The sequence below is a fragment of the Haliotis rubra genome, unplaced genomic scaffold, assembly GCF_003918875.1.
Source record: "Haliotis rubra isolate DU_JTF1 unplaced genomic scaffold, ASM391887v1 Scf6, whole genome shotgun sequence".
NCBI classification, from domain to species: Eukaryota; Metazoa; Mollusca; class Gastropoda; order Lepetellida; family Haliotidae; genus Haliotis; species Haliotis rubra.
The window spans coordinates 3,206,652-3,229,889 of record NW_025767301.1 but is presented as its reverse complement, the minus strand read 5'-3'; the positions used below and the strand labels follow the sequence as shown (position 1 = coordinate 3,229,889).

General features: G+C 40.6%; 2 protein-coding genes and 1 non-coding gene across 3 annotated transcripts; 1 reads left to right on the top strand and 2 right to left on the bottom strand.

Annotated features, from left to right (window-relative positions):
• Positions 1–35: 35 nt before the first annotated feature.
• Trnae-cuc lies at positions 36–102 on the bottom strand. Its single transcript has one exon. It is a non-coding gene; the product is annotated as a tRNA-Glu (tRNA).
• A 4,134-nt stretch (positions 103–4,236) lies between these two features.
• On the top strand, positions 4,237–17,937 carry LOC124255302. Its single transcript, XM_046689184.1, has 4 exons — positions 4,237–4,321; positions 6,537–6,706; positions 15,990–16,206; positions 17,685–17,937. The coding sequence occupies exons 1-4, from the start codon at positions 4,282–4,284 to the stop codon at positions 17,828–17,830; spliced, it is 573 nt and encodes a 190-aa protein (XP_046545140.1). The 5' UTR covers positions 4,237–4,281; the 3' UTR covers positions 17,831–17,937.
• LOC124255301 lies at positions 11,966–15,434 on the bottom strand. Its single transcript, XM_046689183.1, has 6 exons — positions 14,672–15,434; positions 13,887–14,149; positions 13,113–13,448; positions 12,720–12,836; positions 12,338–12,445; positions 11,966–12,052 (listed from the first exon to the last, which is right to left on the bottom strand). The coding sequence occupies exons 2-5, from the start codon at positions 13,935–13,937 to the stop codon at positions 12,401–12,403; spliced, it is 549 nt and encodes a 182-aa protein (XP_046545139.1). The 5' UTR covers positions 13,938–14,149; positions 14,672–15,434; the 3' UTR covers positions 11,966–12,052; positions 12,338–12,400.
• Positions 17,938–23,238: the final 5,301 nt, after the last annotated feature.

Here is a 23,238-nt window from a genome sequence, read left to right as displayed (position 1 = left end):
ACACAACACAGTATGAGACCCAGGTCACAAATTTTTGTCTCCACCGGGATTCGAACCCGGGCCTTTGGCGTGAGAGGCCAGCATGCTAACCACTACACCACCGTGCTCCACATATATAATATTCTGTTTATTACCGAAGTCGTCAAATTGAGGAAAATTACCCAAAATTTAATTTCAAAGGGTGTCTACAATATTTCAGCTTTATGGCGGCAGTCTGTAAATAATCGAGTCTGGAACAGCCAATCCAGTGATCAACAGTATGAGCAGCGATCTACGTAATTGGGATACGATGACATGTGTCAATCAAATCCGTGAGCATGACCAACCGATCCCGTTAGTATCATGCATAAGAAGAGCATCGTTTGCTGAAGACCAATTCTAACCCGGATCTTCACGGGTTTATTACACAAAATTAACATGTACCGATCTATAATTTAATATAAGCCAAACGTTCATTCCATATATTTGATGGGAAACATAGAACACAACACAAACACAAATGCGCAACATATATCAGGTACTAGTCTGTCTCACAGTCCCTGAACCACATTATTTCCCCTACTGCCTTGCCCTCCCTGGAATGCCTAAGCCCTAAATGAAGAAAGTCTAGATATATTCAGGGACTAAGCTTTACTCTAATCAGGTTTATGAGAATGGCCAGCCCCGTTTGCAACCTAAATAGATGGTAACTCCTCTGGTGCCCGCTGGACAACAGATGACCTCCTCCTTTAGGAAGGAGACACATAGTCGGCAGACTGAAGACATGGAGTGAGGGGTTTCTTGGAGCATGTCTGGGACTGTTGGATCCACCCTTCCTCTGCCTTAATTCCGAATTGTATAATTAATTAATTGATTATGATGAACTTGTTTATATTGGAATAACATGATTTGATATAGATTATACAAACTCTAGTTACAAAACACTTACGTCAGGCAAGAGAATGAATGATTATAACACTAGACACCGTATGCCAAATCTGGAGTTTTCTGGGTTTGGCTCTGTTGTCTATCTGCAGACTCGTAGATGACGTCCACGGAACACAGTTGCCGTGAATTGTAGTTGTAGTAAGTCTGAGGATCAGGTTGTCTCCGTCGTTGATCATTAGGAACTGGTCTACGACTCTGTTGTCTTGTAATCTGGAGGGATAACGTGTCTCGTCTGCTCGCAGGATTGGGTTGATCTTCTGACTCTGTGAAGCTGGTTGGTCTCTGGATGGAACTCTGGGATAGCTTCGACTACGGACCAACTGTCTGTCCATCTCTAAGGCTAGATACTTCTTCATCGAAGAGGGTCAACATACCAGGTCAACATAGGATCAAGTGCTGTGGACACCTTAGGCCCCAGGCGGTCAAATCTCACCACATTCATTATTATTTAAGAAAAAACATGTGTCTATATTGTATTACATGACAGTTACAATACAACCACTAAAACCTGTAAGCTTAAGTTATGGTGTGTAATCTTAGCGAGAGATCACTTTTGATTAAGTTCCTCAGTCTGACCGAATGAGCTTTCCCATCACAGTTCAAATTTTCTGAATAACGAGTGTTAACGATTAATCCCTTCGAAACAACACAGCTTAAATACAACAGCACAAGGTCTACTTCTTAGGAATTCCCCCTTTTACGTTATCGTAAAACCAGTGTATGTCGTAATTCCGCATTGTGCTATGGCTGTAGGGGATTGCCCCGTGATTTACAGACGCGTGGGTGAGTGAGTGAGTGAGTGAATATGTGAATAAATTTTCTTTTGTCGCAGAGAGCGACGAGATCAAGTTCACACATATGTACAGAAACCCATTTCAAACACAAAGTCACGCCTGAAAGCTATTTTCATACATATTTTGCATTTCAACAGTTGTTACAATTTAGACCACAAAGGGCTATAACAATATATTTTACAATTTAAAACACGCATACAAACAATATATTTTACAATTTAAAACACGAATTCTAACAATATTCTATACAATTTAAAACACGCATTCTAACAATATTATATACAATTTAAAACACGCATTCTAACAATATTATATACAATTTAAAACACGCATTCTAACAATATTATATACAATTTAAAACACGCATTCTAACAATATTATATACAATTTAAAACACGCATTCTAACAATATTATATACAATTTAAAACACGCATTCTAACAATATTATATACAATTTAAAACACGCATTCTAACAATATTATATACAATTTAAAACATGGGTGACCAGATTTAAGAACAAGCAACTAGCTATACACATATATACACATATATACACATATATACACATTTACAGTTAATATGATACAGATCAGTTTCTTTCAAGTAATTTGTTATGAGATGCCATGTGCAGTGTTATACGACGGCATAGCGACGGCATCACTCGCTGTCTCTTTAAGTATACATATAGCACTCCATTTCGTGGAAGGATTGAGATGGATTCTCTGTTCTGTGCATAGTATCTATCTTTATTACCCACGAGGTCAAGGTATGGGTAGTTGCATACTAATCTCGTACGTCACACGGGTGTCGTATCGCGTTGACCTGAGATTCTAACGATTTGATTGGATAACCGATGACCTCTCACTTAGGTCACATTCTGACGTAACTATTTTTTCATTCATAACAAACACGTGAATTCATTCATTCTACAACTTAAATGCATTGTGGGAATGTAAACATTGCAAACGTTGCCGTGTCGCTGTTTAATTGTGAATCGAACTGAGACATTATATCCATCGAAAAACATAAACGCAATGTTTCCACCAGTGATATTAGCCGATTGAAGCAACTGGAAACCAAGAAACGAGGTGCTACGGAGTAGTTTACTGTAGGAGGCTGTACGAAGCGATGACAACTGACATGCATCGTGACGTCGGTTACCAAGGCGGTGACGTCATTACAGTGTGACGTCATGCACATATTGTACTACAGTACAAAACTCTTCCGCAACCTCTTTATGAAACCGGTTTCGGTTTGAAACCAAAAACAACAAAAATACGCTATTTTGTCAGTTTAATGCATGTAAGACGTGGGTAATAAATAAAATACCACACTCGGTCTCATTGCATACGAATTATACGAAACTCGTGACCTTCCTATGATATCTGACCTCGCTTTCGCTCGGTCAGATACCAATCTCCTACCCAGAGTTCCATGCGGCCAGCCAGCATAGTACCTCTGCCACAGGCAAGAAAAATGTGACGATTCGTCACATCTTGAACCGTCCATTCAATATAATGTACATATTTCTTAACTCTTTTATTTTTGACGAGTCTAAACATCTAATTAAACATCTTTGATAGAATGGTTTAGTTTCACTGAGAAAATATCCTTAAACATGTAACACTATTTCGATTTGCGTAGCGATCCTTTGTTTACATAGGTTGTACGGCTCCACGTGCTGTCATCGAAGCCGACGGAGAGCAAACGATGCAGCCAGTTTGATATCTAAATATGTACTGTCATAGACCTAACTGTCGCAGTTGTGGAAGAATATATATGTAACAATGTAAAACATTATGAAGAGAGCGCCGAAAAGCGTTCGTGAGTCCAGTCCCTTCTTATTATGAATATGCGCGTTTGATTACAAACAAGAGAAAAGTCCGGTCACGTGATATGCAAATTAGCCTGTGGCAGTGATGTTATGTTAAGTCATCGCTGTGCCGGAGTGTGGGTCAGATACCTTAGGAAGGACACTCGTTTCGTATAATTCGTATGTAATGAGACCGAGTGTAGTATTCTCTATATCGTAGATATTGTCCACAAATCTATAGTGAATAATGAAAAAATGATTCAGTATAATAACCCCGTTCTGACCCTAAAAATACACTGACCATAAGGACATTACGCGGTGTCTAAAGTATCTCACTATGAAATAAACAAAAACGGATTATGAGAGGTGGAAACGTTTTGAGAATTTTTCAAGAACCTTGTGTTGTACCAATCGCTTTGCACAGGCCGTTCCTGGCCGTCACTCGTCTTGTATAATACGGCTCTGTTATGCGAGTCGGTTTTATGTTGTCGCGCCGAGAACCCGACAGGGTACAACGAATGTAACACCATCAAGTGTCACGGATCAGCTAACTGTACATAGTGAAGATATGGATCATTTTCAGCCCCAATTTCGATAGATTTTCTGGAGTGAGATCGATACGAAATGAAATGTAGCAATCACGTGATAAGCCTCTACATCATGACGTCATATTAGTTGTGACGTCTTACAGCAACCGATGACGTCATGCAGCAACAGTCATGAAGTAATGGAGAACGCCATCCTTGATGTTCTACGGCATCGTCACTTTCACATTTCTCCTAATAGGTGAGCTCAGGGTTTAACTTGAGTTAAATGAACATAATGTTCAGGATGTATTTAAAGCCGATGTGGAACTTTTTTGGTCACTAATTCTTGGATAAATACAGAAATAATACAACGTTTTGTTGAATTATGCATCTAAATTTGGATTTATATGATTTTCAAACAGCCTGCTATATATTGATTAGCGTGCTTCCTGTATACATTGAGTCTCTGTAGACGTAATCTGTGTACAATTTCCCTTCTGTAACAAACATGGCGTGATTTAAGTCGTTTATCAGTCCCTATATACAGAACCTGCATGAACAATTACTTTGCACTGCAGAATACCGGTGTTCTGAGGCACGTAGAGTCGTAGACACCTTGTAATGCGAGCAAGTCATCCATGTATTGCCAATGGTCGGTACTTCTTAATGCTTCTTGTTAGGCTATATGTTTTCAAACAATTATGTTAAACTGTGTAGTATTCATAAAGCACAAAATATAACATTTCAAAGGCACGTTTTCTGTTTGAAATAAAATCACTCTTCTAAAAACATAATTAATCCGAAACACCAACTGGAGGGCGAATTTAAATTCATCGTTCCATATTCAACACATGATCTCTTCTTACGTGCATGGACTTCTCTCCAAGGCGGAGCATACGGGTTCTGCAGCAAGACAAGACAAGATGTTTATTAGGTCAAAGACCAATGCAGTTTACATCAACTGAATATTTGCCGATGCACATGGCGAGGTACCCATATAAACAATCATATTATCATTATTATTGTTGCCCAAGAGTGAGGATATGTGTAAACGATTCCCAAAAATTCAACTTTCATTTAAGATATGATACAGCAGATAACAGGCGTCCAGCATTGGAATACCTGCAGTCCGTTATCGAAGATGCTCATTTCGTATTCTGTAGAAGAACGCATGGACTCGTGCAATGGACACAATTAGATCACAGCTTTAGAGTGTAATCTGAACTTAACTACAAATTAACGATGTCGGATATCATGATGTAGGTAGACGAATCAAACAAACAAACCTTACATTTTTCACAAGATAACTCATATTTAACCGCGGGGTATTTTACGGCAGCTTCTTTGTGTCTCGCAAACGCTCAGTGAAGTTAAATCTGTTAGTGACACACGCCAAATGCAATGGCGGATTGGTATGTAAAATGTATGTGTTACGCGTTATAAAGCCAGTTCATTTATGTATGTAGGCATGTGCTCTGTACACCCAACCGCGTGACGCAATGTGTCCGGTCACGTGCTTCCTGGACATTGGCTGATGGTTAGACTTTATATTCTAAGACCACCTTAACTCACGCGCGGATTACTGGTGATATTTAGATCTCGAGCACCTTACCACTGTCGAGAGAATAATGGAGACCTGTCACCTGGCTGATTGTTTGTCGACGCAATCAGCATTACGCCTGGATATGTGCTATCTATGCTACTGACTATTGGTTGGAACAGTCAAGACTGTATAGCAGGACCTGGGTCTCCAACCACCCCCACCCTTGTCTGTCTCACTGTCCTTGGGCCGCTTTACTTTCCCTACTGCCTAGCCCTGTCTGCAAAGTTAAAGCCCTAAATGCAGTAAGTCTAGATTTTCTCAGGTTCTGAATTCCCCTTCTCGCTGGGGCTCCTTTTCAATTAATAAAAAATTGTTTCTTTTAAAATTATATATATTCAGAGACTAAAGCGGTCTTCACACGGCAAACAATATATATTCAGAGACTAAAGCGGTCTTCATACGGCAAACAATATATATTCAGAGACTAAAGCGGTCTTCACACGGCAAACTAAAGTTTGACATCACATGTTGTCAAACTCGAGTTTGAGAGTATGAACATTCTGTTCAACAACACACCACCAACACCAATTTCAGAGTTGTCAAACTGTTGTCGGTCTCCATTTTCACCAACTTTTGAATTTCCATCAAACTTTCGGTGTTGTCAAACTCGAGTTTGATCGGGTCGTGTTGTTCAGAAACAACCAATCGAAGTCAACGAAATTGTCACGTGATGTTTTGGTCGTCTGGTCAACTCGACCTACAAAATCGCATCGGCAACAGGTGTGTGACGCGTGAAAACGCCAATTTGTCAACTTTTAAAACTTATAAAATGTGATGGCAAACTTTAGTTTGCCGTGTGAAGGCCGCTTTAGTCTACCCTCTCCCCAATCCTTACCATCTGTATGTTTACCGTATTCATGTTTGGTTTCAGTGGCAGCACGTGTGGAGGCGTCGACGTTGAGGTCACAAGAACGGCTCACGTCATCTGGTGACGAGCGGCAACGCCGTCATGAAGCGCGAGGCAGTAGACGGATCAGGAAGCGGTTCGACTATGAAGACAATTACGACTGGGATACTGACAAGAAAATGTTGGACTATGAGGTAAAATTCAAGTGACGCAGAACATCCCGTGTTGTCTCGCATAAAGGTTTCAGACATGTACATGTTCAGTGAAGCGACCTTATCAGTATGACGTATTTGAACACAGTACTTCAAAGACACATGGTCCCCGGTCAATAAATACTATAAAGAAAGTGCATGCCTTTGATGTGATGAGATCCATTTTTCGTCAAACGTGAAAAATATCTTTGTGTTTATTATTCTTAATACAGACATGTTTTCAGAACTTAACCTGGGCCTCCGATAGCGTGTGTCAAATTGTGGAAGATGCCAAATCCTTTATGGTATGCCGGATGCCGTGTTATGTTAGTTGTATTCATTGCTCTGAATGACATGGACATTTCAAACTGATAAGCGGATGTCAATCAGGGCACTTGCACTTGTAAACAGTATCTCACTCACCCTCTCCCTCCCTCCCTCTCTCTCTCCCTCCCTCTCCCCCTCTCCATCTCTATGACTGTCTCTTTCTCTCTCTCCTTTATATCTTGCGCTCTCTCCCCACCCCACCCCACCCTCTCTCAGGTATGTCCATCACTGTATGCCACGTAAACAACTGCAAAGCTGCGACCGCTACTGCATCTTCAGTCCCATCTCAATCCCATCTGAATATTTTCCATTTTGCTAACGCTGGCGATGATAATGAAAGGTTGGCCTAATGGCAGTTTGTTTTTTCCTTCTTGTACGTCGTTGATGAACTGCAATGCGCTTCGAAAATATTCATGAATGCCAAGTAATAGCTGGTGACAGACGGACGGAAGTTTCAGAGAGAGAGAGGCTGGAGCTATTAAAGCCATCAACTCTTGCATATCAATTATGCCTAATGATAACCCCACTCTTTGAATCATACAAAAATGTTTCTGAATTCACTGACTCTTCTAATGCAACTGAAGTAATCGTATTTGCGGACTTTCCGACTTCCCAGGCCCTCTCAGCCCAGTGCTGACTAGTGTCCACACATAGCGTTATGGCTGACCCTACACCCAGGTTTCATCAGTGTTTCCAGTTTATATATTGGAACCTGTAACATGCACCAACCAGTGATTGATATAATGAGTATTGTCTTACGTCGTGAGAATACGACGACACGCAATCAACCCTACGGCGAGCCCGACTAACAAATGCTGACAAGATACATCTGATTTGGCGATAGTGGTTAATGTTACCGATCAGGAGATACAAAATATAAATGATACTTTTGTTTTAATTACTTATTTATAAGTTCATCCTACCCCTTCATTTTTCAAAAGATATGCCGGAGATAAACTGATTATGAATCTAATACGTCATGTTTTCACATATATGCAGTCTAAGTAAACTTAGGCTCAGTACTATTCGTTACACTGCTATACTGAGTCTAACTAAACCTAGTAGAAGGTCGCGTGAGCTAACCTTTGAGCGACCTATGACCGTCCAATCAAACGCGAGACGGCCTACTAGGTTTTGTTAGACTCAGTATAGCAGTGTAACGAATAATACTGAGCCTAAGTTTACTTAGACTGACATATATGCTACGTTTGATAATTGCCCTGCTTCTAATGTGTTAGGAGGTGATCAACAGCTCACTGATGTTGTAAACACAGGTCTTGCCCAGCTTTTGCTAATATTGCTAATCAATATCCACTGACTAAAGCAGTCCGAAAAGTATTTCCGTTATATCACGGCGGTTCTGCTTAATGTGGGAAGCCAGAAGTGATGCAGGTGATATAACTTAAATTGGTGAAATCTAAAACTTGCGACAGAAGCAGGACATGGTTGGGATTGGAACCCATAATCACAGACACCGCAGTTCGTCATGCAGAGCAGCTCCCCTTAGGTATACCGGCTTCACATGATCGTGGATCAGCTCCCCTTAGGTATACCGGCTTCACATGATCGTGGATCAGCTCCCCTTAGGTATACCGGCTTCACATGATCGTGGATCAGCTCCCCTTAGGTATACCAGCTTCACATGATCGTGGATCAGCTCCCCTTAGGTATACCAGCTTCACATGGTCGTGGATCAGCTCCCCTTAGGTATACCAGCTTCACATGATCGTGGATCAGCTCCCCTTAGGTATACCAGCTTCACATGGTCGTGGATCAGCTCCCCTTTCAGGTATACCAGCTTCACACCAGATCGTGGATCAGCTCCCCCCCTTAGGTATAGGTATACCAGCTTCACATGGTCGTGGATCAGCTCCCTTTAGGTATACAGCTTCATGGTCGTGGATCAGCTCCCCTAAGGTACATGGTCGTGGATCAGCTCCCCTTAGGTATACCAGCTTCACATGCACTGTAAAACAAGTGTTACTGAATTAACACTATTATTAACACTATCTTGGTAACAGTAAATTAACATGTTAAAGTGTTAATACTGTTTAACACTAGTGTTAATTTAATAACATGTTAAAGTGTTTACAAGATTAACACATTAACATGTTTATTTGATAACGCTTGCTGGTAACACTTTTTTCACACATTAACATGTTTATAAGGATGTAAGTGTTAATAATTTAACACAATTGTAAAGTAACAAAGAAATGTGATCCACACATTACTTCTTTGAGAAAGTTGGGCTGAAATGTACATCCAAGTGGGCTGAAATGTATATCCAAGTATTAACTTTCATCAATGGTTAACTCTAGAATAATTCCTGTTGTCTTCAGATATTGTGACATGCAGTTCCGCTATTGTTGAAAACCCTGAAACTTGATTAATCTCCTTGATATTACACTGAATGTGATAATTTCCCAAATGAAAAAAGACATGGTGACAAAAGATTTATCTTCACATTCATTATGGTGTAATCAATATGAAAGCAAAAAGGACTTAGTACAGTTTCAGGGTTCGATATAATACAACTAATAGTAATCAACCAAATAAATTAAAGCAGCAATCACAATTTCATTTGAATTTATTCATCGGATAAAAAATCAAATCCTCATAAAAATTGAGCAAACTGTTACATTCAATGCACATAGGCAGATACGAGGAGTCCACAGAATCCTTCACAATACTGCATATTTATTTAGGGCACATGCAAAAATAACCCGGTAATACTGTTAATCCTTTAGTCTTGAGGAACAGAATGGTGAACGCTTGACTGAATTTTAACAGAACATGGATAATGGCATGTATTTTGAGGATAATCATTCCTTCCACGGCTGGGACCATATCAAAATGGTATGCATATATACATTAATTAATGAAAAGAACTGATACATTGCAATACATATTGCAACTATCAGACAATGAACAATATAAGGGCAACACTGACAACACATATAAACAATATTGCTATTTGTAACCTAAAGTAGCTGCACAGTGTAGGCATCACCTTCAGAAATATACTATGGTGCTTTCATTTTTTGAGAATATAGGATCAAAATTGGCACTAGTCCTATAGCGCAGTCCAAATTGTCAAATAATACAGGTAGCCCAAGGACTAGTGAAACTACTGCTTTGTTTAAAGCCATCGTTATACATTACAAGGTAGACAGTGCCAAATAAAATTGAGTTTTAAACGCTGATAAAGCTTGAAATTAAACTATTCTCTTTCTCCATTTGAGCATTAGAGCATAAAAAAGTTCAAACTTCATGGTCATATCAGGACACATGTTCCCAGGCAGATCATTAGTAATTCTTCAAAACTGCATTTTTAGAATAGTATCAAAATAACAGTATTTTCCCCCACTTATGAAAAGAAAAGAAAATGTCAAAAATAAATTTTAGAGGTTTTTGACTATCCTATGCATTAAACAGGTATAAAAGTAAACAATAGAAGCAACATACCTCTACATTCAAACAATAATATCACTAAACTAATGGTCCACTAATGATGGTTATCAAAATCACCTTGGTGAAGAAATAAAAAAAATGAGTACCAAATATATGTGTTGGCACAACAATAGGATAATCTGTACTCTGTCATAGGCAAAGTACTTCCCTGAATTATCAGGTATTGTCTAAGGTAGGCAAAGCAATGAAGCGTGCTATTCCTTAGACAATGAGGGATTATGGAGGACATCTCCTAATCTTAGGTGAGCGAAATTCAGAAATTCCTGAAGTGTGCGAGAGAGAGTTCAAATCAGACAATTGTAATCTTGTCTTGAGTGAACGAAAGTTTACTTTTTGATTGCAGGGTAATATAATGGATTAAACTTAAAACAACTCCCTATGGGGTATATATAAGATCATTATATATTTGATCATCATGTCACAATGGCTAATGTTCAAGATAATGTTTATTGAGAACAGACGATGTGGTCGAAGTTTAGTTCAATTTGGCACAATAAATGAAATTCAATTCTTTTGAACAGGAAGAACACTTCTGTCTGCCTTAACAGAATGAACAATAGGTACTATGAATGGTCTTTGAAAAAGTTTGGCTTTCATAATTTGTATAATAATCTTTCTCTTTAGAATATCAGCAGTTTGCATAAATTTGAAATAGACAACATCATTGTAATGAAAACTAAAGGAAGAATCAGTCTGTTTCCTTTCACAAAGGTCTCCTTTGGGATGTTCCCTGGTATAACTGACTTTTTACCTTTTGTTTTAACATATTATTAGAGAAATATCATGCCACTGGATAAAAGAATGGTATACATTGCTGCATTACTACCAAAAAGATTTTTTGAAAGTTCAAAGCTTGATTGGGAAACATTCTAATATCTCAGTGTTTATCTTTGGATCTTGTCAGTTCATCACTGAACTTTATCCAATTGGATGTCCTTGATCCAGTAAATATGTCAGATACAACCCAGTGCTGTAGCAGACCAAGAACCTGGCAATATGCAGGGGGGTACTCCAAATCAAAAACATAGTAACTCCCAAGGAGACTGATCACTGCATCAAACAATGACTGTGTTTGAAGAAAATCTTTACATTGTCTCCTACAATGAATTGGCATAGGATGTGTTTTGAGCTGTCAAGGAAGACCACAAGATGAGGAGCCTCTTCCACAATGTACTGGCATAGGATGTGTTTTGAGCTGTCAAGGAAGACCACAAGATGAGGAGCCTCTTCCACAATGTACTGGCATAGGATGTGTTTTGAGCTGTCAAGGAAGACCACAAGATGAGGAGCCTCTTCCACAATGTACTGGCATAGGATGTGTTTTGAGCTGTCAAGGAAGACCACAAGATGAGGAGCCTCTTCCACAATGTACTGGCATAGGATGTGTTTTGAGCTGGCCATGTGTTTTGAGGAGAAAGACCACAAGATGAGGAGCCTTCCACAATGGGCATAGGATGTGTTTTGAGCTGTCAAGGAAGACCACAAGATGAGGAGCCTCTTCCACTTGGCTGTGCAGATGTTTTGAGGAACTGTTTCCACACTCTTCACATCCTGTTAACATAAAATAACATTTTGTTACGGCTGAATATTGTCAGTTTACAAGTTGATCTCACAACAGCATTAAGTAAATGAAACATCTATTCTTAACTATACTGCTATTTGCAAATAAAAATATCTTAAATATATCTTTATCATAAAGGTATCACCTGTCCTTGCAGTCTAATGCATTTCCATTTGTCATAAAGCTGATCATAAGCACTTACTTCAGGAATGAAGTAAACCAGTTTTCAAGTGTAACAATACTTACAGTAGAACATCATTTTCAAAAAATCTTACATTGACTATGGTAATGCAGGTCTTTGACTTCAAACCCTTGCCCTTTTGCTTGGAAACAAGCTTCTACAAATCCCGGAACAGTTGGATGCTTTTTTCAGCATCAGTACCCTGAAAATTTGAAACAATAATTATTGAAATAAAAATTTCCAATTACATGTTAACCCAGTTTGAAACAATAACCATATCAAATCAATATTAATTAACATATTAAGGTATCACAGAGGGTTAGTGAAATTAGTTAAGTATTTTGATAGTTCACCATATCTAAATAGAAACATATTAAATTATGATATTAAATAATATAAGCCATATGACAAGCAACTTGTAACAAGAAATTGAAAAAAATATACATCTTGAGTTTTCTGGAGCCATTAATACATGCCTCAGGTGCAGTTTTTTTAGATACGACAGTGTGCATTATCCATTTCATATTTCTGGCAATTTCTTCCCTCGCTTCCTCTGGATCATCACTGCGTTGGCAAAAGAATTCATACACCAACTGAAACAGTATGTTAGAATGTATTTAATGATTAAGAGGCACAGAGACATGCAACAGGGCTTGCCTGCTTGTTCAATATTAGATTAACACTAGAACAACAATGACCATAAATCAACTAATGTGATAACACTGTACAAGTACTTTTGTACACCTGTAATGTCCGTATATAATAAATAGGGTTTAAGGACACATGAAGATGTCCATGGTAGTACTTTAGGGAAACTAAATTTGAAACAAAAATTTGCTGTTGAATAAGCTCAAATGATTTATACTTACAAAGCATCCTTCCTCAAAACAAGGGAACTTTTCTAAAATGGGCTCAATCTTCCCAGGCTTCAAGGTGGTTTGCCACTCTTTGCGGAATTGTCTTGTCTGTTTTAGTAGAGTTTGCAGATGAGTAATTGATTGCTTTCCTTCCCATTCCTTCTTTATTTCATCAAGATGGGATGCAAAATCTTTCTCTGATGTCACACCTGATGATTTATTAGCCATCTTGAACAACTTTTGAGGTTGTGCATCTTCAGAATCCTTAGGCGCAGGTCGTGTTGATTTTGCATTATTTTGAAATCTATTGGTGCGGCATCGCTGACTCAATTTGGACACAAAAAGGCTCTGAAAAGACACAATAGGAGAGTTTGTTTTTAACCTCCGATTAGAAGGAAGGAGTGTGTTTCTTGGTTATAGCAAACAGATAATATTGACTTTACCTTTATACGAATTCACAAATTGGGGGGTATTGAGTCTCATGCATTTATTTAGGAAAAGAACATTCAGACAAGAGTGCTTTTAAATCACAAGCTCTTACTGAAATCTAACAGAAGAGTACCTAATTCTAAATCATATGCAGTTCAACCAAAAACATTATCTGAAAATAATTACTCTGTGATAAAACAAAAAGAATCACAGAATATCAAGTTCTGTAATACAAGAGCCATATATGTTGAAATTGGTAAAAGTCGAGTACTTGGGATATGTGAACTATCAGTATGTATGCACTTTGACACTACATCACTGAAAAAGAGATATAAACTGAAGCCAACTCAAACTTACCCAAAGTGTATTGCCATGTGCATAGGCCAATGAAGGATATTTTGCCACCATCCTCCTGACGATTGATTAATAGTATGGTGAAGATGACATTGATGGATAAACAGTTGTATAAACTGTTTCACACTGCTTCAATACAGAGTTAAAAATCTGGCTGCTCCTTTCACCTGCTTGAAGGGCTGCAATCGTAGTAGGTGCAAGATCAGGAAGGGGGATCCTGTCTGGTGTTTTCAGCGCAGACAGTAGACTGCGGCTTGAGAGATCTGCTGAAACAAAATGAAAGTATCATGTCAGTTAATGTGGAAGTAAGTGGGAACCTGAAGACCACATTTAGGTTAGGTCAGAACCATAATGGAAATGTAATGATGTTCGAATGTATTTATTTCTCTCATCTTATTGTTTGTAGATCATAATTCCAGAAAGTCAGACAGGTCAATTTCTCGGTTCCTGTCAAGAATATTGAATTACATTTTCCCAGTGAACAATATACTCGATTTAAATCTACAATGATACAATAAATATTTGAGTTGAAATACTCACCTGAAGTTCCAAGTAGGATAAGTTCATAACATTGTTTTGTTTACCTGACTGGGAGTTGCACTGATTCAGATGTTTTAGATAAACGTACACCACCCATTTGACTATGTGGTTGCCCAGTCTAGGTTATGACTCACTGTTTACACATGATCTTAGACTTCCAGCATCAATACAACATGTAAACATTAATATGTGAACATTATCTTTGCAATGTCATCAATGTGTGTACTATATTTTCGCATAGCGCTTACCTGGGGAGAATAATGACAACGTCAGCTTGCCCAGTCTTCTAAAAATGGCGAGGATCGTGCAGTGGAATGTGTAAACCCCGTAGATGACGTTTGACGGCACTTTTGAAGATGACGGCACTGTTGCCGTAGAGTTACCTCCCTTGGTTCATTTGTCACAATGTCATGTTACATACAAACTTAATGTCCTGTCTCAATAAGTGATACCTATTTTTCATGGAAATAATGAAAATGATACTAATATATCCCGTGTGTGGGTTACCACTTTTCCCTACTTTTTAGCGAACTGGCACGCCACATTCTAAAAATAACTTATTGCCTCATCAAAGCGTTTACGTCTTTAGGCTACGATCGCGCGAGTTGACAGACGATATTCGCATTGAAATCACTGCGTTTTGAACATGCTGACATCCATTTGAAGATATCTAAAGAATGTCTAGGTATCATGTAATATGAGGCCGGTAGAGATGCAGCGATTGCCTCGATCACCATTCATTGGCGCCAAAATGTATCGAGGCACGCTTGCGTTGACAGATTAACACTATAATGTTAATAAAGAAGAGAGATATATTAACACTGGTGTAAATAAATGAACACTGATGTTAATAATATTACGTAAGTCGTACTTGTATGCAAGTAATATTACGTGTATGTGTAAAACAAGGAGTACGACATCTTATTCCATTTAGCCCAATGTTATTTCAATTAGATTAGTTAGAGGGGCAATAACTTTAGACCAACTTTCCAGCTGTACAGCACATTTAACCAAAATGTTTGAGGTAAGATTAGTTATTTTAAAATATTTCGACCACATTACAATATCTAATATGATACACATTTTCATTAACAACAAGATCTATCGTACTCATCGCTGTGCATTGACATTGCTTGAAGATGTACATAGGCTACAACACATTAACGCCTGTGTTATATGATTAACATCAAGCCGTTGGCAAATCAACACCTGAGGTTTCCGTATAAACGGAGGTGTTAAATATTTAACATATTAACGCGTTAATGCCTAACACTATTTTCACAGTTTCACATGGTCGTGGATCAGCTCCCCTTAGGTATACCAGCTTCACATGATCGTGGATCAGCTCCCCTTAGGTATACCAGCTTCACATGGTCGTGGATCAGCTCCCCTTAGGTATACCAGCCTCACATGGTCGTGGATCAGCTCCCTGATTATCCCTTGATTATTATCCCTTGTGTTTCAGCACCTTAGTTTGTGCTCCAGGGGTTTAACCAGAGGTAGTCACTGTGACGTCATGATACACACGCAGCGTAAAACCCCACTCACTCACTAACTCTGTTCCAGGTTGAAGACAAGGAGGAAACCTTGTTCCAGAAGATGGCACGGAACTGGAAGACCGTCCTCCTTCGCTTCATCTTCGTCTTCTCCTTCTTGATCATGGTCCTGTTCTGCTGCCGCTGCTGCTGCCGTCTCATCTGCCCCTTCATCTGTGATGCTTGCACCACCAACTGCGACCAATGTATGGAGTGGTTCGCCCTCTACTGCTGTGGCAAGGATCCAGGTAGTGTTTCCAGAGTAATAGTTGAAGAGGGTCTAGAATATGTCCTTTCGGATCGAATCTTCAAAATACGAGAATTGTCATTTTAACACTGAAGGGACATTCACACGGCATGACTAGTTGTACAGCATTTTTTTGTATGCATCGCATCGAACTGCGCGAACCTGCAAGTCAGAGTAACTGTTAATGGGCAACTAATTGGTACGTCTTCTTGTGTGCAATCAGCTGTTGGAACTGAAGTTCTTACAGCAACGACCGCCTCCGTGGTGTAGTGGCTAGAGCGTCCGCCCGGAGAGCGGAAGGTCGCGGGTTCGATCCCCGACCGCGTCATACCAAAAGACGTTAAAATATGGTACTTGTTGGTCCCTGCCTGGCGTTCGGCATTAATGGGTACAACAAGGACTGGTTGGCTCGGAGTCAGTATAATGTGTCTGAGTGGGATATTCATGCTTCACTGCGGCATGGTATCTCAGTGGGCTAGCACTATAAAACCAGCTTAAGTCTGGGCTAGTACAAGCAGCCGCACATACACATACACACGCATGCACGTGGTCATATGAGCGAAATATTCTCAAGCACGATGTTAAACCCCCATTTCACCTCACCTCACCTCTTACAGCAACGTGTTCCATATGTACCTGGCAAAATATCATTGGCCTACCTCTGCTGTTTCTGTTCACTGACACAGGGGTATCCTGTAATCTATCAGCGAACACAGGGGCTTGTAACGCTAAAAGCTGCAATCAAAGTATATATTGTCACTGGCGGGGTCTTAGTACTATATAAAAGGACTAAGACCCCGTCAGTGACAGTATATCCTTTGATGGCAGTTTTCAGCATTGCAAGCCCCTGTGTTCGCTGATAGGTTACAGGATAGCGTCTCATGGTGTTTGGTCGTCAATAGTCGGTGGGCGATCATAGTTGGCTACATTCTTCAGGAGTGTTGTTTATCTAATATAATTTCAGCGCTGCCTTCTCCCGCACGAGAATGATATTTTTGCAATTACGTTTACACCATGAATTTGGAAATTCAGTACTGAAAATCACCTTTAAATTGCAAAGTCAGAGGTAAACCCAGTGCCTCTCGCACGACGTTTACTTTTGCACATCTTTTAAAAAAATATTATGTTAGAAAATATTGGCTCAGCAGCCAGTGTTTCATGTGATGTATAGACTGATGCAATCAGAGATCTCGTGACGTCCAGCTCTTTGCTGCTATATTCCAACAACTTATTCCATTCAATAACTGACTGACTGAGTTTAGTTTTACGCCGCTTTTAGCAATATTCCAGCAATATCACGGCGGGGGACACCTCCATTCAATAAGTTGTACGAACTAGTTGTATCATGTGAATAACCATCTATATACCTATCAGAGGAATCTCCAGCAATGATTGATTTAAATGAAACTACATTGTGGGTTTATCATGTGTGTTGAATGTAAAATATGTTGTCAATTTATTTTACCTGTTCTTTTACAGCGTTTAAGAAGTTTAACAAATTCGCAAAAGCCTTTGGTATTGACATAGACTATGAGACGTTCCAGAAGATAAAGAAAAACTATGGGTTTGAGGGCAACCTGATGGACTCCAGCGCTCAGCAGAAGGCCGCACAGAACTACAACTGAAATATTTACTGTAGTCCCGTGTCATTTACAGATGCACTGTAGTGACAGCGTGTAGTATTGCCAGGATCCACTATCCACTGTGATGACAGCGAGAAGTATTACCAAGATCCACTATCCGCTGTGATGACAGCGAGTAGAATGACTAAGATCCACTATCCGCTGTGATGACAGCGTGGAATATCACCAGGGCCTACTATCCAGTGTGATGACAGCGTGGAATATTACCAGGGCCTACTATCCAGTGTGATGACAGCGTGGAGTATTACCAGGGCCTACTATCCAGTGTGATGACAGCGTGGAGTATTACCAGGGCCTACTATCCAGTGTGATGACAGCGTGGAGTATTGCCAGGGCCTACTATCCAGTGTGATGACAGCGTGGAGTATTACCAGGGCCTACTATCCACTGAAGTGACAGCGTGGAGTATTACCAGGGCCTACTATCCAGTGTAATGACAGAGTGGAGTATTACCAGGGCCTACTATCCAGTGTGATGACAGCGTGGAATATTACCAGGGCCTACTATCCAGTGTGATGACAGCGTGGAGTATTACCAGGGCCTACTATCCAGTGTGATGACAGCGTGGAATATTGGGCCTACTATCCAGGGCATACTATCCATTGTGATGACAGCGTGGAGTATTACCAGGGCCTACTATCCAGTGTGATGACAGCGTGACAGGGCGTGGAGACAGCGTGGAGTATTACCAGGGCCTACTATCCAGTGTGATGACAGCGACATCCGCTGTGATGACAGCGTGGAGTATTACCAGGGCCTACTATCCAGTGTGATGACAGCGTGGAATGTGTGTGATGACAGCGTGGAGTATTACCAGGGCCTACTATCCAGTGTGATGACAGCGTGGAGTATTACCAGGGCCTACTATCCAGTGTGTGTGTGATGACAGCGTGGAATATTGCCAGGGCCTACTATCCAGTGTGATGACAGCGTGGAGTATTACCAGGGCCTACTATCCAGTGTGATGACAGCGTGGAGTATTACCAGGGCCTACTATCCAGTGTGATGACAGCGTGGAATATTACCAGGGCCTACTATCCAGTGTGATGACAGCGTGGAGTATTACCAGGGCCTACTATCCAGTGTGATGACAGTGTGGAGTATTGCTAGTTACTGACAGACCAGTGGTGTGATGTATTACCAGGGCCTACTATCCAGTGTGATGACAGCGTGGAGTATTACCAGGGCCTACTATCCAGTGTGATGACAGCGTGGAATATTACCAGGGCCTACTATCCAGTGTGATGACAGCGTGGAGTATTACCAGGGCCTACTATCCAGTGTGATGACAGCGTGGAGTATTACCAGGGCCTACTATCCAGTGTGATGACAGCGTGGAGTATTGCCAGGGCCTACTATCCAGTGTGATGACAGCGTGGAGTATTACCAGGGCCTACTATCCAGTGTGATGACAGCGTGGAATATTACCAGGGCCTACTATCCAGTGTGATGACAGCGTGGAGTATTACCAGGATCTGCCATCCACTGTAATAACTTTTTCCGATGCTGAGTCAGAAAGGAAAAAGGGTACCTCACGTCTGGAACACAGTGACCTGTAGCGGTCTCACGCACACTGAAGTTTTGCTAAACTGAATTAGACTTGAGTGATAGGGCAAACTCGTTTTGTTTCCATTACGGAGAGCCATGTTCGATATTTTTAGTCGTGTGATGCTACAACCATCTTTGATTGTTTCAATAAATAACCCCATCACTAGCAGGAAGATCATGTGCATGGCCACAAACAATATTAGCAGCGGAGATCACAAAGAACCCGTCCAGATTTGTCGTTATTTAAGTTTTAATTATTTCCCCCATGAATCAGAAATCCAGATAGCAACCCACTTAAATGTTGGAATTTAATCAATTGGACAACGCCTCCTACTCATGTCCTTGGCTGAGGCATCGTTTAGAGAGTAGGCTTGATATAATGCAGGCCATAAACATAGAATCATACCGTCCTTTCAAATGCTATTAAGATACGAGTCCTTTCAATATTCTTGAATCTTTTCCGAGTAATGATAAACGTTAAATCCAATGTTGCCAATTGTTGCCTGTCTGACGATACACGTTATCCGTCCCCAAGTGATACCAGATAAATGTAGCAGCGATAACGGCCAGTGTGGCCTCCCCCACATCGTCTGTCCATTAAGCCCTTTATTGATGCCTAAAACTCGAGCCTTTAGAGACGAAATGTTCCCAGTGTAAACGATCCGTACCGTGAAATGACAGTCATGCTTTTAACACGCATCCCACCCTAGCTGTATGCTGTATGACAGACTTTAGGAATGTGGACGTCATCAAATTAGATGGATTCCCGTGTACGAAGCCCTACTTATTGTCATTCGAGCGGCTTTCATTCCATACCGGGCTTCTTAAATCAATGGTAAAGCAGGCATTATTCCTGGATAAGTTATTACTTGTGACATCCTTGGTGTCTTTTGAAGATTCCTGTTGCGTAGCTCTGGTTTGTGTGAGGATTACTCATGACATCAGCATCTGACGGATTGTAAGGCATGGCAACAGTTGTTGACCGTCGGCTCCTGTCATTATAATCTCGGATGAGAGTCATGTGACTTCGTGTGATGTTTTCACTTAAGAAATTGGACGTTTTTTCTTGTATGTTCCATTTTTAAGAATCTAGATAATGTAGGATTTGTAAATTGTTGAATCAAATATTTTAGTATGACGCAAATAATATGTTTTTAAAAATATTTTGTTTTGATTTATTAATGATATTTTTGCACAGTGTGTGTGTATGAGTGGGTGTGTGTAACACGTGTTAGGTTGAAAAGATTACATAACTATGCCATATAAGGATATTGATTATGAAATATACAGATTTTCAAAGGCTGAACTGTTGTCATGGAGCGGCCAAAGAACATATGGCTTATGTGTAGATTCAGAGAGGTGGGCATCGTGTTAAAGAATATTGCACTTTTCATCAAATGAGCATTAATTAAGCACCAGCTAAATCCGAGAGCGATGTTTCAAATTTTAGCCCAAACAGGTAAAGCACGTACTTCACGCAGCAGCTCAGAAGCTATGCCCAGCATGTTCACGTGCTTCGAAATTTCATATTTTCAGTGAATTGCATGTGAATTATAATGTTCTGAATTGACGACAGTAAGACGAAGAAGTTCAGAAAGTACACGTTTTCAAGTTATTGGCATGCATAACTCAAGGATGTTCTGTGGCAACGTCAGTGCCAACTTGAACAAAAACCACAGGGTCATTAGTCGACTGGTTGAGAGTACGTGGCCACTTGTGAAGTAAAGGCTCGTTTAAGACCCGGAAGACCAATGACCCCCATCACGGGGTCCTAATTCGTCTGGCAAGACGCAGTCAAAACCCATGGGAGGCGCCGTCAATGGAGAGTGGAAGTCCGACTGCCACCACTGCCATCGGAAGGCGGCGCGGGCTGCTGGGGTTGAGTTGAGTTGGGTTTTGCGTCACATCGGCATTATTCCAGCCATATAGTGACGAGAACAAGTTTGCATTAATAAACATTGTAAATACATACTCGGAATGAGTTTTATTTCAAAAACATATATTCATTACATCGTCATTTAAAAGCAGAAAAAGTCATAGCACCAAATTTAAAGGCAGGCAATTAGTTAGTCACATTTCACAGTTACAATTTATGATAGTCACATTTCACAGTTACAATTTATGATACAGGTCAACTTCCCTCAGGTAGTTCACTATCAGATGAGCGCTCACGCGGGAGAACAGATCTTTCAGGTTTGTTGCATCATAATGTGAGTTCCTTGCAGACGATAAGTCCACGCATTGAAGCAGAATATGCTTGATGGTGAAAACCTCATCGCAAGAGACACACATGGGGGGTCCATCCCCATCCGTTTTCAGCAGATAGTCATGAGTAAACCGACTGTGGCCAATACGACATCGTCGTAAAATTACCTCATCAGGTCTTGACTGACAACCCAAGTAGGTATAACCCAATTGTTGGTTTCAATTCATACAGTTTATTTCTTCCTACTTGAGTGTCCCATCGTTTTTGCACGAGGTCCCGAGTATAGCTTTTGATAATTGGTTTGAAATCACTGTACGGGATCAGCAGTGGAGATAAGGGCTTGTCAAGAGCTGCTTTAGCTGCAGCATCGGCTTTTGTGTTACCTGCTATGCCGACGTGACCCGGCAACCAGCAGAGGACGATGTCACATTGGCCAGTAGAGAGGTCGTTGTAAAGTTCTAAAATGTCCAGAATGATTGGGCGACTTGAAGTAACATTTTGAAGTGCTTGAAGGCAAGATAATGAATCTGTGAAAACGATGAAGTTTTTGGAATGATTCTGCTGTTTAATATAGGTCAAAGCTGAAAAGATAGCTTTGGCCTCGGCAGTGAAAATGGAACTGTTGTCGGGAATCCTAGAGGAGACAGTCTTAGATCCAATGACTGTAGCACTGGCAACTTGGCCCTCATCCTTGGATCCGTCTTTGAAAATGGATCTATGGGTGTCATACTTGGAACGTAACTGGATGTATTCCTGCTGGAACACCAAGGGATTTGTTTCAGACTTTTTGAGTTTAGTGAGGGTAAGATCGACCTGTGGTTTCACCATCTGCCAGGGCGCGGGCTGCCGGTCTGAGGAACCATTGTCGACTCACACGTCCCTTTGGTACTTGGTCTGAGCGTAGTCGCCATCTTCTACACGTTAATAGACGTCATCTCGTATGGAGACGTCGTAACGAGGCATATCACCAGGAGATGATTCCTACTGCTGCAACTTTTGGTGGTGGCTAAGCGATAGTGTTGGGTGGCCTTTCGTACGATTCACAGTACCTGGGACACTCAGCTGTCAACGCTATGAACAGGAAGTACTGGATACCGCCGTCGTGCTACATTTTGATAACCTCTCCTTTACCAGTAGTCCTCTATTCATGGATTACAACTCCCAGAACGTCATGAAATCATTACCCCGGCCCAGCATAAAACCCCGATATCGAAGATATTTGGGACTATATTGGACGCGAAATTCGAGATGGAGGTCCTTCTGTTCCGAATCTACAGGAACTCCATGAGGACTGGTAGAGAATTCGACGCTTCATTGCCATGCTGAGGAGGAGACTGGCAGATGTAATCTGTGGCTGGACCAAGTACTGATGTAGTCGCCAGTTCTGATTCCTGCTATCACAACAATCATTATTGGAGAAGATTTCTGGCGTAGTCATGGTGACCATACTTTCCAGAATTGTTGATATCCAGGTTTTGGGGTATTCCTCTCAGACTGCAACTCAGTTGTTACCAAATTAATGCCGGACTAACGCCGGTTTACAGTGCTAGCCCACTGAGATACCATGTCACATGTTCACATAGATCCCCAAAGGAAACACGGTACACGGACACAGACACTGAAAGTCCTTGGTTTT

Bases quoted from the DNA above. Each gene is read 5' to 3' on its own strand.
- LOC124255302 (XM_046689184.1), top strand. From the start codon at position 4,282: ATGTTCTACGGCATCGTCACTTTCACATTTCTCCTAATAG. The intron at 4,322-6,536 runs GTGAGCTCAGGG...GTTTGGTTTCAG, and splicing joins TTTCACATTTCTCCTAATAG to TGGCAGCACGTGTGGAGGCG. The intron at 16,207-17,684 runs GTAGTGTTTCCA...GTTCTTTTACAG, and splicing joins CTGCTGTGGCAAGGATCCAG to CGTTTAAGAAGTTTAACAAA.
- LOC124255301 (XM_046689183.1), bottom strand. From the start codon at position 13,937: ATGGTGGCAAAATATCCTTCATTGGCCTATGCACATGGCAATACACTT. The intron at 12,837-13,112 runs GTAAGTATAAAT...ATACTGTTTCAG, and splicing joins GTTTTGAGGAAGGATGCTTT to TTGGTGTATGAATTCTTTTG. The intron at 12,446-12,719 runs GCATGTATTAAT...TCAAATTTTCAG, and splicing joins CTAAAAAAACTGCACCTGAG to GGTACTGATGCTGAAAAAAG.